At 27.5% G+C, this 21,106-nt stretch overlaps 1 protein-coding gene across 1 annotated transcript; it reads right to left on the bottom strand.

Moving 5' to 3' along the window:
- Nucleotides 1–11,160: 11,160 nt before the first annotated feature.
- Nucleotides 11,161–13,514, bottom strand: LOC119673799. Its single transcript, XM_038084856.1, has 2 exons — nt 13,447–13,514; nt 11,161–11,655 (listed from the first exon to the last, which is right to left on the bottom strand). Exons 1-2 carry the CDS (start codon nt 13,456–13,458, stop codon nt 11,377–11,379), a joined length of 291 nt encoding a protein of 96 aa, XP_037940784.1. The 5' UTR covers nt 13,459–13,514; the 3' UTR covers nt 11,161–11,376.
- Nucleotides 13,515–21,106: the final 7,592 nt, after the last annotated feature.

The raw sequence follows: 21,106 nt of genomic DNA, 5'->3' as shown, positions 1-21,106 counted from the left end.
GAGTTGAGTATAGCTATAGGGTATTGAGCGGTGTACACGCCATAATCAAATGAAGCTCAAATTTGCATGAGCAACAAATCATATAAATCCTTAGGATTCGCTTAGATTTCCTAGTAATTTAATGCACCGTGAATTGAAACATTCAAAATTTGTTCTGATAACTTAAAATAATAAAAATATATAAAAGGATTCATACATATAACATATCTTCTGCAAAATAACAAAAATTGTGTACATATGCATAAAACTAAACACAACATTCTTCCATCCGAGCTTCTTCTAGTGTTCCTCATACTTGGGGTTAACGAGGCGTACGTGGCTACAGCATTTGGATGCTTGATAGAACAGGCGAATTCAAACGAAATTGATAGGAAATGTCGAAAATTTATTTTAAGTGGAAGGAAAAATGTTTATTTTGAATTTAAGGATGAAAGAATATAAAGTACACTTGAAAGCGCATTGCGTGTTGAGCATATTTTAATGCAAATACGTGAAGTCTTCAAAGTAAATGCCAGCAAAGGAGTTGAATAAGTCATGTATGAAGCATATGGTACATATGGTACATAAAAATTGTATATTTGCGTACTCACACAAAACTATGTCGAAAAAGATGATTCTCATACTAAGTATCAGGAAGGAAAGATACACTTACACTCAATATTCAGCAATAGTAAGATACAAAAAAATGTGTCATTAACAAAAAAAAAGTGTAATAAAATATATAATAAAAGTATCCGAAAGTTTTCATCACATCAATAGCAGCTTGCAAGAAATGGATACTTCACAGTAAAAATCAAAAAATGTTTTATAAAGGTTCTCAAGAAATCGTGTTTGGAAAAAGCAAGTTGTTTGCTTCTTAAAATACGAATATTATATTTTTATGAAATCACTTAAATATGATTAAAAATATTCTAATATGAAATTGAGTGACAGTTCCTTAGTTTTTGAAAATGGACATTAATTATATTTTTAACATAAATATGTAAGTTGATAATGCATTTAACAAGAAAAAACTAAGGCTCTGTTTATTACGCGTAAGTGAAGACAGAACCCGTCGAGAGTGAGAGTAGGAAATATGGTAATAAACTGGGTGGATAGCATTAAACATCTATGCATCAAGGTGGGCAAAAGATTCACATGGCTTAAACATGTTCAATTGAAAAGAATAAGCTGAGCCAAAACTCTTCATCACCTCCAACCGCTAATCAAAAATTTAAATCACAATGCTGAGAACAGAAAGTTGTTATATAACCAAATAATTCGACCGTCACTTCTATATGGATGTGTAGCGTTTAGCAAAGCCTCAAACAGTACTATTCGCAAGCTAGAAATTCCACAAAGCAAGGCTCTGAGAAGACTTTACAAGGTACCATAGTACATTAGGACGAATGACATCCTCAGGGACCTCAAGATTGATGCGATCAAAAAATACATAAAGGATAGAGCCCTGAAATTATTTACGAAATCTGACAGGCTTACCAACACCGCGTTGTCGAATCTCATAATGGTTACAGGCTCCTCGGGTATGCAGATCTGAGGTCAATTATTACTTAGTCTGATGAAATGATAAGAGAGGGGTTATGAAGAAACCTCACAGTTAATAGAGAGTAAAAGTGCTTTCATATTTCGTATTATTAAGCGAGGCGTTTAAAATGATTTCTCGCCATTAGGGCAAAGTATACGGAAGTTATAAATACAAGACTACAAGACACTAAATCTTGAAAACTCTACTTTTATTTGTAATTACAAATTACAAAAGTTGAAATGAAAACATTTTATTAATAAAAATTTAATTCAAAACTAAACAAAACAATTAAAAAAAATTAATAAGACTTGCTAGTCCTGTGAGATAATCCACAAAATCTGGTAAAACTAATTGAATAAAATTATATAAAGTTTATAAAAAAATTCAAGATTCACAATATACTATAATTATAAGAAAACTTTCTATAAAATTTCTGGCAAGGAAAATCAGAATAACCACTGTATTCGAACGATTATAACGAACGATATTATTGGATTATTGTTTGGATTATCGAGTTTTTATTCAAAAATGTTTTATATTGAATATATTTTATTCTATTTTTTCTTTTAATAAACAGACAATAAAATTAATTAAGTCACATAATATATTAGATTTTAAAGAACGACTGAATCGAAATAACTTGATAATTAGAGTAAAGTATAAAAATTCTTATTTAAAAACTGTCCAATATGTGTTTGCTTTATTCTGCGAGTAGTGCTGAAGTCAAAATCTTTTTGGTACGATATTTTTGCTAATAATCCCCGTTCCAAAGGCATTAATTTGGTAATTATACTTTATTTTTTATATAGTTGCTTCCTCAGCATCATAATTTCGTGACAAGTTTCGTTGTCAGTGTTGGCTTTTTCAGTTTTGTATACTGAACAAACTTAACGTTATTAAAAATTTTATCTGGAGAATGTTACCAAATCTTTCATTGCAGGCATTTTATCCCATTTTCTTAAAGTTGCAATATCAGCCTCTATTTATATAAATATCTTAATACAAACGTCAACTACTGTATCCAAATAGTTTGAGTTCTTACTACAAATACCTATTTCTAAAAACTTCCGTTTACTTAGAACTTCACAAAATTAATAAAATTTTGGGTCTTAAATTATATGAAAGGAACTGTCTGACTTTGTGATGGAAACAATATCAAAACTACAATTTATTATTTCCAAATTTATATACTAAACATACACTACCATTTCAACGAATGCTTACATTTATTTCGTGCGGCAATTAGTCAAATTTTTCATACAAAAACTATACAAACATGTGTGAAATAAAAGCGGATTCATTTTATAATAACCTTTTTTAGAGAATAACTTTTTTCTTATATTAGAAGGCCCGCCCTGAAGTACTTAACAATAAATGATATTTCTCTACGAATTATTGTATTTATTTTTGAACAAAATTTATATTTTTTGTATAAATTTTCTTTTCTTCTATATTTTTTTTCATTTACATATTTTTCTTATTTTTTCGCCTTTTTTATTATCCTCTTGAAGTTCTTTTTTCTTTTGAAATACCTTCCGATTTTTTGATGATTTGACCTAGAACATTTTTTCAGTATACACAGTTCACACTAAAAAAATATATTATCTTTTATTAAGCATTCATTAATCAAATAATTAAAAACAAATATTTAAATTATAAGATATTATTATTGATATTCAGATGTCTGAGTTGGTGAATCAGCACCTTTACTCTATTTTATCTGTGAACAATTTTAAGTCACACTAAATACGGGGCTTTACGGGGCTTTATAATATGATGGATCTTTTATATTACTACTAATAGCAAATAAAAATTAAGTCCAAAAAGATATAACGTTTTTAAAGGAATCGACTGAATCCAATTGTTATAATCGATAATCGTTATAAGCGGCAATATTAAGTAAAAAATTAAATTATGGTAATTGATATTCATATGTCTATTTTATCTGTGGACAGTTTTAAGTCTAAGAATAACTAAATAACTAAATAATATGATGGATCTGATGTCTTTGTATCTGCCTGTGTTTATCAAATTTCGCTGTATTTTTAGGATACTGAGTGTTGGATTATTGTGACTGTCAATTGTATTGAATAGTTTCAGAGCACGATCTTTAATGTATTTTTCGACTGAATCGACTCTCAGATCTCTGTGGATATCTGCTCCTCTTACGTACCATGGGGCGTTAACCAGTTTTCTTAAGACAATATTTTGCGCTCTTTGAAGAATTTTTAAAGTTGAATTTGACGCTTGGCAAAACGCAATACTCCCAAAGAGTAGTTCTGGTTTAATAATCTGCTTAAATATGCTAACTCTATTCTTTATGTTGAGCTTTATGTAATAATAATATAATAATAATAATAATAATAATATATATGTATATTTTGTAAATCTTTATTATTTATGTATTATTATATTCTGCAAAGATATTATTTCTCCATTATGAAATTTCATCTCTAATTTTTGTTGGGTAGTTATAGTTTAAAACATATAATCTAAGATCAAATCTGAATGATGATAAATTTTTGTTACGTTGCTTAAATATCATATTTCACTCATCTATTTCATTTATTAACTCATAAAGGTGATGAGGATTTGTTTTAGATGATAATTTTTCTTTAAATGCTTCAAAGAAAAGAGTGACATAAAAATTCTTTTAATCAGTATCCAAATTTTATTAAATTACGTCCATAATAACCAATATGCCGCTATATCTATTATATGTCGTTATAAAAAGTTGCAAAATATGCATGTACAGATATATACATATATACATATATATATATATGTTAAACCAAATTTGATTTTTAGTAAGTGTTGTTACATATAGTTGGCCGCTATATCGGGTGTCGTTATAAGTAATGTCTACTAAAGTTGAAATAAATCTAGTTTTCTTTTGAACCATTAATTTTTTTTAAACTTCTTGAAATCCTATTTGAAGGACTAAACTATTTCAAATTCACAGAGCGAAAATATTCAAAAGTATTTATTGGGTAAGAATTAACTGCGATGGATGTCTTCATCCGTAAACCCATAATATAAAAATTTTTAATTTTTTATGCCATATGCCATATGCTTCCATATCTATAAATAAGCTTAAAGTAGTGCATGAAATTAACAAAATTGTGAAAGAATAATTTGACATACATACAAAGCTGGTGTTCGTTTTTCTTAATTGGCATAATTGTTTATATAAAATATGTGACCATTCTTTCTGAGAGACTGAGTAAGTCTCTCGATAAAAACTTTAATATTCTTTCGTTAGTGAAAAACTGTAATTGAAATATTTTTGAAATAAAACGAAAACTTGTAAAAGGCAATATAAAATATCTCCCAACTGGTGCATAAAGTGAAAATCAATAGACTTACTTTAGGCAATTCACTGATAGCGAATGATATGTTTACTTTTTTTACTCCTCGTTATTTTCATATAATATAAACATATATACTTTCTTTACACACGAACAGAGACGTAAAAAATACCAAAAAATATGCAAATTGTTCAGTTTTACTTTCCTATCAGTTTAATTGGACTCAAATGCTGTTCGTTCACACATACAATTGGCACCAATATCGATAGTTGTCAGGGACAACTCAGAGCTTTAAAGGTTTCCTCACAGATTAAATATCAACATCCAGTAGCGCTTTTGAATCTTATTAAAAGTTGTGAAAATGCAAATAATTGGTATAAAAATTCTAAGGATACACTGAATGAGCTTTTTTGTCTTTATTAAAGCAAAAAAAAAAAACTCGGCTTGTCAACATTAAATTCTTGCATCGCAGCATTTGTAGTCAACTTGAAATTCCTTTTATGATGAGATAAGTAACAGGGAAGTACTAGAAAGACCGTGTGTTTACTTAAGTAAACAAATTTTGGATGGTTCGTTGATTTTGCTTTGCGAGTTTACTTTTGTTTTTGCATATGACATTTCGCATTAATCCATCATTTGAGATTCGACGAAAGTATCTTGTTGATATTGTTAATGTTCATATAGAGATACTTTTGTACACCAAATACAAATTATATTCTATGTAGTTCCTAATGTTGCTTTACGAATTTAAATTTTCGTTCTTTCTGGTTTTTGTATGCATTACAGAGGTTTCTATTAAATATTCATGCAATGATTAATGTTTTCATTCTTCAATGCAGTAGAGGTTCTGTTTACAAATTTACATATGTAAAGTATTTGTATGTAACACGATATCTGATTGATTATTTGAAATTGAGCACATCATATATTAAAAAAAATATTTTTTTGAACTGATTGAACAGATTCTACAGATAATGGTATAAAGGATTTTCTAGTGTATGCATATGTAACAATACTTCTTTTAATTTATTTAAAATTTGTTGTTGTAAGAAAAATCGGAAACACTTGCATGTTTATTGTTCAAAGGTTAGATTAGGTTAAGTAATATGATATCGACTATGGTTGATACACTTGGTTCTTTTACTAACAAATTGTGATATATTTGGCCACAAATTTTCATAGACTTTACTACTTGGGATTTTAATCAATAGATCAAAATTTAATAGGTTACTTACTGTTAACATTCTTAAAGTTACTAGAGGACTGCTGTGGTATATATCCTTCTTTTTCTTTTTATCGTTTATTATTGTATATTGACTTTTTTGGACATTGTCTCCTTGTTATTATTATTAGTATAGATACAAAAGTACTTCTTACATATACATAATCTAGGTCAGGGCTGTTCAAAGCGCGGTCTGCGGGCGTCATACGGTAATATATGTGCGGCCCGCGATATGTTTCTAATCTACCATAATTTTGCAAATTTTTCTTTGTTATATTTTGGTAACATCACATTATTTTATTTTTATTATATTCTAAATAAATGAATCAAGATGTTTTAAATAATTTATTATACTTCACAACAATTTACTTAGTTAATAAAGACTTTTATATATATTTCTTTGTACAACTAGTAAAAATCGTATCCAGCCGTAAGTCATTATATTAAAAATAAAATATTTTTCGTATGACAATAAATTAATGTATGTATTTATTTCTGCGACCCTCCAATCTATTCAATGATTTGGATTGGTCCTCGATCTTCTCTGGTCTGGACAGCCCTAATCTACATGCATAATCTATATAAGATGATGTGTGTTTCTTTTATTTTTTTAGTTTAATCTTTTCTTCTTAGCTATTTTAGTGGTGTTCTGTTACTCTGATAATCTAAATGCGATGCTGTTGACCACATTTCGGTTTGCTCAAAACGTCGACACATTTTTTTATACTAATTGCAGAATTAGAGTACCATGTCACGCTGACACAATTTTTGATCACAGTGCTAAAGGAAAGTTAGGAACATATTCAAATCTCATTCATGTTTGTTATATTGTAACTATTAATCTAATATAATTTGGTTGTGCTTAAATTCAATATGTAATTTTTTTGTATGAATATGCTTACATTTATAGTATTCGTAACATACTCCTAAAATTCCAAAATAATTACTATTATTTATAAGCAGTACTCGTTTGGCTAAAACTCTCTTCATTTTAATTCAATACTTGTAATTTACATTGGAAACAAAGATAATTTAACAAATTAACGACAACTATAACTGCGTGCATAACATAGCATTGCATCTTAAGGTTTTAAGTCTAATTTTGTTTAAAAATTGCGACTATACTTTAATTCACTTATTTCAATGGCGATTCAATAATGTCTAGGATGCATTAATCCTGGTGTATAATTTTCAATGTGTAACGCATATTGTTTAAGCTATTGTGACGATACGTTAGGCATTTTTGAATCTCCTCTAGGCACAAAAAATGGATAAACATATATAAATAGTAATTCAGCTTATAATAAATATTAAAAAACTATGAAGGGTAAAGTCACAGTTTGCTTTGTACTATAAAAATACAAATATTAGCATAGACGAAGAAATAATTACAATGAGTATGATATAAGGTAAATGACCGTCTGCGTTGTTACAACTTATAAGTATTTTGACATTTTCAAACTTAAACTTTTAAATGTGTTTCAATAAAACATTTTGGTAATCGCTATTTTTCTTAAATGTCTAATATTTGCATTTTTTTGATAAATTAATATCACTGATTTGAACGAGTTCACTTTAAACTTATATTTAAAAAAATATATCAGAACGTTATTATACTAATGGTACCACTATAATATTCTTAATACTGTTCGGTATATTTGAAAATTTCCATTAATTAACATTTTTGTAATATGCTTATTACTTATAAACTGACTTAATCTGATTATTTAGGTACGCTCGAAAGAAAGTCATTTATCTTTGAAATATGGTACTGAATTTATCTTAATGCCATTTTACTCCAACGTATTTAAAGAGAATAAGCCTTTTATGTAATTATTTAATGTGAAATGTCCCGAACTTTGGCTTTAGATTTTCAATGTCCTTTGTCAGTTTACATTAAGGAATGTTGTGATTCAAAGTTCGGAAGTGATTTTGTGGTGAATTAACTTGAATTTTTCCCAAATAAAATTTGCTATGGCATTTACTCTATTGAGATAATTCGTATTTTAGCCACACAAAATATTCGTAATAATATAAATTCCAAAATCGTACAAATCATGACAGTTCTGAAAGGAATTTACAATGTCGTTCAATAAAATATTTCTTTTCAAATTCTTTTTATTTCTAGTGTTTTTTTTATTATCTTGAGCCTGAGCTTTTACGCCTTTTTAAACTAAATCCTTTTTGAAGCAACTTGTTTACATTGTTGTGCACAAAATAAATATACTTGAACAAAGCGTGGAGCAAGTGGTTGTACGTGTAGGTACACTGGAATGCCTCACTGAGCAAATAAAACTGGGTTAGTGGCACTTAGGCGTATAGAAGTTTCGTCTGTTGCAGCACGAAATCCACGAAATACTTTAAGAACTAAATTTGCTGCCATGTCTTAAATTAACAAAAGCGAATTATTACTGAGAGTACTGAGACTTTTTATACCTATAAAAGGCAGTTTGGTATCAAACTGAAATTCTAGGATATTTTAAAAATTTTCGATTTCATAAAAGAAATTTATGTGTTTTAAATGCTGCAGAGCGTAAAGCTACCCTTCTTGCATTTCAATAGGTTGATTGCAGGATTTTTGCATAATAACAGTTTGCCTGAGTGCAATTTAAATATGCACAACGATTCTGAAGAGTTGCCAACAATTAAGTTAGTTGGTGTAATTTGGCTCTGGCTTTGGGTCTGGTTCTGGCTCAGTTTAATTTTATTGCTGCGCACCTTTTAAGACTTAATACAGCTTTAATAATAAGGAAAAGTAAAACGTTTCTTTAGCACAACAAATCCTTTACAATATTAACACTCATAGTATTTTTGGGTTGATCCCTTCCGGTTCAAATATTCAAGTGATAATAATTTAATATTAAAATTAAATGTGTTTTCTAAAAATTGAAAACAAATGTAATAAATCATTTTTTAATATTAAAAAAAGGATATTTGAACATTTACACCATGTCGGATAAAAAAAATATCAGTCGCTGCAATAGTATTTTTTGTAGGAGTTACTTAATACCACCAATCAATTTATATGTTTAATTTAAATATATATAAAAATATGAAAGTTGTGTATATGGAGGACAACTGCCATTAACAGTCTTAATTAAAAATAACTATTAGTTACCAAAATCTTTTCATCTATTTAAAATAAATTCAAATCTAAATGGGTTTAATATTTTTGGTTAAGATTTAGAGCTTAAAATATGAACTCCGAAAAATAAATAAATAGAATAAATTAGAATTACAGAATTATTATTATTATTATTATTATTATTATTATTAGCAGAATAAATAAACTGGCTCACGGAGACTGCCATGAATAATACGTATTATTTAAAAAAATACCAGAAACTAAGACTTTCTAAGTTAGATAAATAAATTTAGATCCAAATGTGTTTAAATCTTTGATTTTAAACTTTAGCTGTACATCATTTTTATAAACAAATAAAGGTGTTCAATATTAACACTTCTAAGAACTGAACTTGAACTTTGAATATAACATCTGTAGTAAACATTTTAAATTCTTTATAACAATTTTTAAATTGGAGAAAAAAATTGCATTATATCCGAATTACCATTTTTTTATTAGATACTACTTTTACATTATATGATATAGGATTAATGAATTCAGACTGAATTCATTCTTTCTAATTTTATACAAAGACAAGACTTTACCGGTGTTAAAAAAATCTTACACTCCACAGAGCGAAAGAGCTATTGTAATTTAGTAAACCGGATAATTGCCTTGTATCATTTTGTTCTGTTAAGAAAAATTTCTGATTTAAACAATTCTCAATTCGTAAATAAAATAGATACTTAATAGGAAGATAATATGTAAATTAAAACTTTCAGATTGCCACAAAAACTCAAGCATTGTCATGTGTGATGCTTTCTGCGGCCATCTGGGGTGACATCACTATCCGTTGGTGTTTCTAAAAAATGGCGTCAAAGTTAATTCGAAATACTATTACAAAAATGATATAGAAAATGCTTTAAACCTAGTGATAAACGACATTCCAACAAGACTTAAATGTAACATTTTATACTTTACCCCAATCTTATAGTGGCCACCAAAGAGTGGCCACACACGTCAGTCCTAACTAGTACTATAGTGTTGAAGTGCTTAATGTTGAAGTGCTTATATAGGTTCATAATCGTTAAGCGTGAGAATTGTTTGTTGATCGACTCAGAGTCATTGTTCGAGATAATGAAAAATTAAAATAAATTCAATAATTGCTTTTTAAAAATGTTCTCTATTTCAAATAAAAACGTATTTCTCGTTCCGAAAACTTGCAGTTCAGTTGGACAACACAGCATATTGCTTCTGATGTAATTTCCAAATAAATAATGATATTTTAGTTAATTAATTAATTTTAGTTATTTTAATTGTTTTGTTTAAATTTAAAATCACTAATTTTAATTTAATTTAATTTAGAAATAATAATTTTGTTCAGAATTTTAGTTTAGAAGTATAAATAAACCTGCTCATATTTATATATTTCTGAAACAATATTAGACGTGTATTTATCCTAAATCTATTTCATAAGTATTGTGGTACAGGAATTCTCCTGAACTAAATTTAGAGATATAAATAAACCTGCACGTATTTATATATCTCTGGCATAAATTTAAACGTGTATTCATTCCTAAATCTATTTCATACATATTGTGCCACAAGAATTCTCCTGAACTGAATTTGGAGGTATAAATAAACCTACTCATATTAATATATCTTTGGTATAATATTAAACGTGTATTTATTTTTAAATCTATTTAAAGGTATTTTGCCACAGGAATTATTCTGAACTCAATTTGTTTAATAAATAAAAGTAATTTTTATTCCGAATTTTTCCTTCTTCTAAATGTTCTTCATTGGGATGAAAATTAAAGTAATTTTTATTCCGAATTTTTCCTTCTTCTAAATGTTCTTCATTGGGATGAAAATTTTTCTTTCCAATATTTTTTCACCTCAGATGCAAAAATTATTTATTTTTGTTGGTTTATTGTTTTATTGAATAATTATTTTTATTTACAAATTTTATGTTATATAAAAAATTTTAAACAAAAATGAAAAGAAAGCAAAACTCTATTAGTGAAATTTATAAGTCATCTCTTAAAAAGTTTTTGTCAAATTTATGCACCTCCGAACGTACATCGCTACACCTCTCAATGACTCCTACAGCATGTTTGAAAATGATTTAATTTATTGAAATTTCGTTGAATCTAGGATGAAGTTTTGGAAAATATTCTTTGCAATTTATAAAATTCTTCTTGGAGAGTGTTGTTATTTTTGTTATTGCTTTCGTGATGTTGAATTTCTACTTCACTTATTTCAAGTGATATGAGTGATAAGAGGGATAATGGTAAGATACTGGATGATGTGATATTATGGATGAATGAGTAAGAAGTGGGGCAGAATGTACAATTGCTGGAGCATGATGTACAATTGCTGGAGCATGATGAACCACTGCTGGTGCAACGTAATGAGAGTGAGTGACAAGCGGTGCATGATAGCCTAATCCAAGAGTTAAGCCACGTTTGGCTTTAGTTGATTCCTCAGCTGGTGCTCCATAAATGGCAACCGCAGCAAGAACAAGTAAAAGCAACTAGGAAAAAATAAAATAAATACTAAATTATTATTCATTGTAAACAACCACGCTTAGAAAGAAATTATTAATTATAGAAAGTAATTTTAGTAGTTGTATGTATATTATATCATAAGAAATAAATATCTTAACATATTATAAGTACTACATATGTTATGACCAGTTATCATATATAATATTAATACTTCAATGAGGTTAAAAAAATAATGACAAATAATTTAAAAATTTTATAAAACTTCTAAATTTTTAAAATTGACAAAGTTAAAAAAACAGTTTCATATCAATAAGCAATAGGATCTAATTTTTACATAAAGTGTATTATTACATTTTAGAGAAGGTGATTTAAACAAATTATCAGTCTGTATCTGCCTCGCTTAAGCGACTGTAGAATTCTATAATATGCTAATTTCTTTAAACAGGTTTTCAGAATTTAAGAGGTTAATAGAAAAAACATTTAAAATTTTCCTAATTATATTAATTTAATTTGTGTAGCTTTGGTTTATACGTTAGACTTAAAAATAGCAAGAGTCCACTCTTGTATTTGCACAAGATGTGGACTCTTGCATATATGATAAGGTTGGGTTCTTGACACTAGCTGCTCAAAAATTTTTTATGGACAACCAATAAATAGAGTTTGGAATTGAACAGACTTTAATATCTGACATTTGTTGCCCAAAATTGTGTATGGACAACTAAAGCAATACATCTGTTCAGAGATATTTGGAAGTATTTGAAACAGCTGTAAGTTGGCTCAAGAATTCGATAAATCGATAAAAATTTGATTTTTTTCTTAATGTTTAATATCATATCGTTAAACAAAAAAAAATTTAATTAGAAATGACAAATTTTATAACAAATTTTCAAAAGAATTGTAATTTAAAATCCTTCTCATACATAATTGTAGTCAATTTTAAAGAATTTTGTTAATTATGTCAAGAGTTTTTCAATGTTCTTTATTCAGAAGTGAAATTATCTACTGAAATGCCAATGAAGGTCTGTTTGAAGTTGTATAACCTCTAACTACTCATAGAATTTATTTTCTACTGAAATTCTTCACCTAAAGCTATCTATAATATAAACTATTAAAATATTATCGTATTTTTTATTTAACTAAATTTGTTACTTTAATTAACATATTTAAATAAATTATTTAAGAAAACATAATCAAATATGAAAATTTTAATGTGTGTAAAAAGATTTATTATTTGTTTTTAATTATTTTATTTTTTTTTTCTATATCTGTGACATGTATAGCGAATGAACACATAAATACCATATATATATAAAAATTTAAAATATTAATTTAATAAAGAATAGTCTTCCTATTAATTGTGTTTTAAAAATTTAATATAATTATTACTTTAATTTTAATTTTATTCACATTCATCCTCACAATATTACTGATACTGTATCGTGTATTGTAATATCTGGAAAGGATGCAACAAATTATTTTATAAAAACTTTTATAACATTAAGTATATAATGCTCATTGTTTAAATTTACTTATTAAAATAAAAAAAAATATATCAAAATGAAAGTTAACTTTTCGAAGGAACTGAAACCATATAAAAATTGTTATTAATTACTTCAAATTATTTATATGCAGAAGAACAGAACTTCAAATTTTTTACTATCAAGCATCGCTGTATGCCTAAATAAATAGCTTTAGAAGGAAGAACTCTCTGCACTCAAAAAGATAAATTCACTTTTAAATTAATTTTTGAATTAATTTAAAATTATATTCACACTTCACAAAAACTTATTTTAATTAACAGTTTTTTTCAAACTTACTGAAAACTTCATTTTAAGGATTAAAAATTCACAGAACTTTAAATTACAACTCAAGCGGCGATTGTAAATTAAACTATGAACGATTCGACAAGAACGTTTATATTTATAGCTGAAGGCGCCAACTAAATGTGTGTCTCATTTAATATATCAAATTTCAAACTTACATACATCTACATATTGACGTTTTTCAGAAAACTAAAGATCAGAGCAATATCAGTTAAAATGTTTAGCCAAAATATAGACAAAATTATTGAAAAAAACAACTCAATATTAAGTTGCGGATATAAACGCGTTTACGAGTGGTCACATGAATAAATAAAGAAAAAAATCATTTGAGAAACGAGACCGCGAAATAATGCTACACACGTCACTCATGCGCACTCATTGTGTTAGTCGTGGTCTTGAACGCATTCACGCAACGATAGATGCAGATGCAGAATCCGCTGCACCACCACAACTTGACGACTTCTGTTCATTTTAAATGGCAAAAATTATAGAAAAATATGGCAAATAAAAAATAAAATTGTAAGACTTGTTTTGACTTCGATTTTTCTTAATTGGCTTTAAATTATTAGCATTATTATTTTAAAATGGAATAATAGAATCAAATAAAAATAAGTGGAAATAAATGCTTTTATCAACATTTAGTTTTTTAATTAACTTTTTTTGTCAACCGAATTAAATAATTAAAAATTAATTATATACAAGTACGTATTCATGTATATTCAATATACGTAAAGTTAGTTTTTTTAAGACATCTCCTTCACTACAAGAAATTATCTTTTATGTGCAATGAAACGAAGAGTTAAAAAATAACATAATTTAGTTTATTAATCAATAAAACCTATTAATATAAATAAGAATTAAGAGCGATTATTTTAAACAAACAAAACCTTGTTTCCAGAACAAGGTTCTACAGAACATTTTATAAACGCCATGGTACATTAGGAACAGCGATATACACCGCGATCTAAAATTGTCCACAGTCGCTGAACAAATAAGAAAGAAAGCAACAAAGTCACAAACTGAGGTTGCAGCAACATGTTAACACAGAAGGTGTTAACATCATAACCTCGTATGGACACCCAAGACGACTAAAACGGCGAAATGTCGCTGACATGGCATTGAATTAGAATGTGAAGTAATTTGTGTAGAAAATTGCTTATTTATGTGTATATAGTATTGATCAGATTCAAGCTATAGTTTTAGCAATAAAAAAATAAAAAAAAAATTTAAACAAAGAACAAAACTATTAAAAAATATAGATTGTTCATGTCACCGGACAATCTTTTATTAGTCATTAGAATCATTATCACAACTTCAGCAACATTTAATATAAAAAAAATAAAATAAAATACTAAAAGTGGTTATAACGCACTACGTCCTTCATTCATAACAACTGTTAGGTCTTCTATCCAACATATTGATTTATTGTACATATCCCCACATTTGAACGTCTCGTTCCAGCTAGCAAATAAAAAAAGTAATACGTTTGGATCTAGATTCAGACATTCTGTTAGTAAGCATGCATATATATAAGGTGATATCAGGTTTGCAATCATACTGATTTACATAGATTCTAAATAACTTTCAAAATAGCTATACTTAACAAACCCATTGAAAACCCCGTTGAAAGTAAAATAACCCATTTATAGTTTTTAGTGTTATAACAGTGAATAAAATTTTGAGATTGTGTTTGATTTTCTGTATAACAACTTAAAATCCTTTCTTTATTTCTAAGTGTAGCCTACCTTATTGAACTATTTGACGTTAAGTTGTGGATTTACAGTTTGGTTTTTGATTTGTTCATTTGATATTTCATGACAATGAGTTCTATTATTTCTTGTGCAGTACTCCATCGAAAAGGTCCATTTTCAGAACCTAATTCTTCGCCTCATAAATGCCATCATATATGGAACTTTCATGTTTCATTGACCCGAAGCAACAAATTTGCTATTTAAATGAACAGCTTGAGAAGTTTTCGCCTTCACCTACCAATTGAACATCCGCTATTGTTTAAATGACCTGTGTTACCAAGGATAGCCTCGCAAGAGAGGGGTTTAAAATCTTCCTGTGTTAAAACCAAAATAACCATTAAAACCAGTAGTCGTCATCAATTCTGTTTGAAGTACAAAAGGTGGTGAGTGAGTTTCATTCGGGGTACCCGATCGTATGTGTAAATCTGGTAAACCGAAGATGAGGGTCAACAGAAGGATTGTTGTCGTCGTTGTGCTTAAAACCCAAAGTTACTCTAGTAAAATGACTGTATCCATCAACTCACATTTGATGTATAGTTACAGTTTTCAACCAGGCTCTGTGCCCCAAAAAACCTATCTGTACCCGAAAGGTTATACCAAATATTTTCAAAAATTTGATAAAGCTATTCAATACGATCGAACCAGATAAATTGAGTAAAGGCAACTGTTTTGAAATATTTTTTAAATATTTATAATAAAAATGTCATCGTTAAAATATTATAACAAAAATTCACGCAATTTCAAAAAGTGGCAAACTGATTTTTATGCTCAAATTAATATGATATGATATAAGAATAATTGTAACAATTAAAAACATTGTCGATATTATTTAAGTAAGGTATCTGTGTTGAATATGCTTTAAAGAGTTCTTTTAAAACATTTGCAAATAATTTTTATTATCATCTTATAAAGAAAAATAGAAATTATTTTTATAGAGTTAATATGTATAGTTTTATTATAAAAATAATGTGATAAAATCGAATTGAACATATAATAAAATAATACTAACCTAAAATTAATATCCTGCAAAGCAATTGTGATAGATATAAACAAGGCACCAGCTCCCAATGGTGTGGAGCACCGGGACCATAGTTGCTCTTTTGTGTCGAAGCAATTGTGATAGTGATAGACACACTAATTTAGTTCATAAAATGCTACATTACTTAAATCTTAAGTAATATTTTGTTATTATATCGATGAATAAATACATTTTGAAAATTCTTTAATAAGAAAATCTGCTAAAATTATTATTCACACACAACTGAAAAATATATTTACTTTTTCTTCATTATTATATTTCCTTTCAGAGAATATTGTTTATGTGTTCATAAAATTCAATTTTATTACGAGTATTTAGGATAAAAAACAAACTTTTTTGAAAAGAGGAAATTGATATTATTAATATTATAGGCAGCATATAATGAGTGTATAAATATTTTATGCAATAAGTACAATTACCCAGTGAACGCTCCCAAAATTGCGTTAAAAAGTTCTTGGCTTGAGGGCAAAAAATTATCAGTTAGGCTAATTCAATTTTTTAGTACTTGAAGAAGTACGTACATTTAAGGAGTACTTTTATTTCGAAGAAGTTAAAACTCATATGTACGTGCTGTACTCTAAATAACAACAAATAAAGATGATATGAGGAATTCCGATATTTCTTTAGTAGGTAATGTTATAATATGAGAATAAGGAACAAATATTGCTGTAAACTTTTAAAAAAGTTTATGATTAATACCGGATATTACATGGTTACAGCAAAATTATTTAATCAAAAAATTTATTTTCAAATAATTTGGAGATACTTGGAGATACTTTGGAAATACTTAAGCAAAAAGATAGATTTTGTTACTGACAAGCACTCTGACAGGAACAATTTCCAACCACTTCAATAAAGTGCGAAAGTTTTAGAAAATTGAAAAATGTTTAAATTTTGAGTAAAAATATGGAATTGCGTTTTACATGTCAATATGTCTGTCAAGTTGTTGTGGAAAACTACGCATATTAACTGGCACAAGTTAGCCTTCAAGACACAAATTTTGGTGGGTCATGATATTTTTTGACAGAAAATCGATATAGCTTTGCACTTAATTTTTTGATAAGATATTTTCATTTGGTTTGAAAAGTATAAACCACGCTTTAAGCGCAAAAAGTTTATAAAATTTATTTTAATCAAATTATTTTTGGAAAACCACTTAATTGAAATATTATTTAAAAATAGAATTTATTGTAGTAAATTAAAATGAAGAATTTTTGCTTGTAAATAACGAAAACCTTTCACACAAATTATTAATCAAATAGATACAAAAATGAAATCGTGTTGAAAAACATGGGCAAAAACCGATTAATTTAATTGAAAATAATTTTAACCAGTTATGTATACATATCTATGTACTTATATACAATGCGAATAGTTTGTTTTAAAAGCAATGACACTACTCAATTTAAATAATTGCACCGATAAACGTGCAGTAAAATTCCAGACTAGACATAGACATCATCATTCATCAAACAGCCGTTTCAGGAGGACATTTCACCACTTTTAAAAAATAATCTGCTTTTAATTGTAAATACGTTTTTAATTACACAGCAATTTACGTCAGCAGAGTGCGATTAGATACAAGTGTACAATGCATAACAGTTCACGGTGAAATGGCATTCACTGCATTTTTCCGATACACTCGGTAGTACTCAATATAAACTTAAATTCACTATTTTTATCTAATTTCAAGCAGAGTTGGCTAGTATTTATTTATGTAGTTTACGATACTTAATGATTTTTTAAGGATAACGTGAATATTTTTAGACTCTTATTAGTACTTTACGCGAGTATTTCGTGAGCACCAAATTAAGTTAGTTTTGTTATATTAACTATTTTTTGATTAAATTTACTATTTACTTATTTATACAAACATATTACTGCATATGATCTAGTTTTATTAATTGAATTTGTATGGGCGGTATATATGGGCGATATTCGTAGACTTGTTTCATCTGAAGTCACAAAAACATCTGTGTTAAATTGCATTACATTTCCAGTACACCAAACAGATAAATAAATGGACATTATTAACTTGATTTGTTTCATTGTGTTCATCAAGTATCAATGGTATAGCGAGGAGATGGAAGGCTTTATTTCAGCACTCGCAGCGAGAGATGACGGGAAAATGGGGCTGACAAAGATTCCCATTCTCAAAAGGACCACATGGTCTTTAAAGTGTGTATATTTTATATATAAGTTTTTTAGTTGTTGCTAAAAACTTTGGTGGACAGGCCACCATTTATACATATGACGCAATTGTCTAGTATATGGTTCATTTATATTCAGACCTCTTCATTTTATCACTGAGTTACAAAATATTAAAAAATTGCATATTCCTAATTATTGTAGTTACATTATGAAATATATTTTGAATATCATGATTTTGAAATAAAACTAGTTTTAACTAAATTAAGTTACTTATTTTCCATTTATGTTAACTTCCTCTATGCAACACACGGTTAATTGTTCTATGGATTATATATGATATATATAACGTACTAATATAAAATATATTTTAATCTCACATTTTCTATATTTAGTAATAGTAGTAGTAATAAATTCGTAAAAAAATTATTGAATTAACATTTTGGGGTTATTTCAAATATATACGTAGTTTCAATATAAATATATTTTTTCATTATCGATCTGTACATTTATGGAGATGTTTGCATTTTCACCTTAATAATTTAATATAATTTTTTATAAATATAAACAAAATTATTTAAAAAAACAGTAATGCATGAAAAGCGATGTAACAATAAAAAATATGTTTTTTATCTGTGTTCAAAATAATTTCAGTAGATTTTGTAATTAACAAAAAAAATATAAAATTATATCTTAATTAAATAAGATACTATCTAAATATAAACGGGTGCACAATAGATTAAGCTGGTCACAGTGCAGAAAGGCCCTAGCCTAACCCATAAACCTTTACATTACATTTCATCAAATAAGATACTAATTAATATTTTATTACAAACTGAATGAATCGTGTTGATTGTTTTGAAGGATATTGATATTAGCTTAACCTTACTTTTATCATTTATACGTTTGGTCTTGTCAAAAAGCATTTTATAATTTGGAAAGTCAATATAATCATTAAGTTTCCAATGATCAATTATCTAATTTAATTCACAGTTAATTATTTGAAAAAAAATTTTACAAAGTGACCATATTCATATTTCAACGAAGCAATTATATATTTAGTAATATTAACTACAAGGATAAGTTACTATTATCCTTGTAAAAAAAAATTGTGTTTAAGAGGAAGAAAAACGGCAATATTCATTTTTGTTCAAATATTTATTTCAGTACAATTAATATAAGTACTTTATCTTTATTCATTTTGCGATTGAATAAGTTTAAACAAATATTTATATCACAAAAAAAAAATTAAGAGTCTAATCTATTTAATCAGGATATCGCGGCAGAAGTCGTGACATACAGTTTAGTCACCAAGCCTTTTTATAAAGCATTGGCAAAACATAATGGATGTATGCAATAGTTTGTTGGTCGGGTGGTCATATGATCACTTTGATATCGTTTTCTAGGTATCATTTAACATTACTTCACCACCTAGCGTGCCACTCTTCATTGATAAAGATTGGTGATTGAGATGAATGCAGCACATTTCACTTCTTTGGAGGACTTGGTTTAGTTAGCTATATTTTTAAGAATTTTGATAGATTTGATAGATCCGGATCTGCTAATGGGCTTGTGTTTATACATAATGCATAACAGCATAAGTCGCGAATATATAAGTCAAATGATAATCCATTAAAGTACTTAGAGATTCTATTTATGGTTTAGATTTTTAAAGATAGAACAAAAATTATATTAATATGATATTATATAATATAAATATGATATTATATAAATATTATATTATTATATGCATATATACATCACATGATTAATATTTTAATTATTTAAAATTTAAGATGTTTTAATTGTGCAAAAGTCAGACAGACAGCAATGTTGATAAAATTTAATTAGTTGGAAATCTATTTCAGCTCATTAGGTAAATCGTATTATGAGATTCGAATTGCATCTACGCTTTCTCATAGTAGAAATGCAGAGTTTATTTCCCGTTACTGCATAATAACGACATTTTAACAAAAGTACAGAATGCAAATACGTTCAGGGAACGAACTGCTTCGCTGCAGGAACGAAAACGTCACAATCTCGAAGTGGCAGGATGAATTTGATGTTAGAGAGCAAAAAATAAATAAAGTTTAAATAAAGTTTAATGGACTTTGTTTATCTTGCTCAGATTTAATTATGTGAAAATGAATTTAATGGTATTTAAAATATGTAAATATGTTTTGTTGAAAATTCAATTGACTTAGCAATTATCACTAATGGTTTGAAGTGGACCATGTGAAAAATATTGTTGCAATACAATGTGCTATGACCCATAAAGCTAATTAAAATTGGTAATTTTTTAATTAATTTTGCAGCTAAACTTGTTTTACAAATTTCAAATAAAACTGATAAATAGTCACAACGAATTGTAAACAAAATTTGTTGAATATTTGTAAATGGTAATTTCACAAATCAACTGGGTGATGTTGCAATTCTAGAATACAAAATGTTGCACTTTTTGCAAGTAAACAGGATTCAATTAAAAATAATATAAATTTAAGTTTGACGCACAGCGAACGAAAATATTCCAACCAGTTCAATACATTTAACATAGAGATTTATGTTGTTTTTGTCAAACGGTTAGTACTCGTATCAATATTTATTGATATCGAGATACTTGCACTGATACTTCAACCAAAATTTGTATCTAGTATCTGTACAGCATATGAAACGGAAATGTAGACTTGAATTGTGCAACGGTACAGCATGTTTTTGA

Source organism: Teleopsis dalmanni, chromosome 2 (assembly GCF_002237135.1).
Source record: "Teleopsis dalmanni isolate 2A chromosome 2, ASM223713v2, whole genome shotgun sequence".
NCBI lineage: Eukaryota > Metazoa > Arthropoda > Insecta > Diptera > Diopsidae > Teleopsis > Teleopsis dalmanni.
The sequence above is the reverse complement of the archived record's forward strand: the minus strand, read 5'-3'. Positions and strand labels throughout refer to the sequence as shown.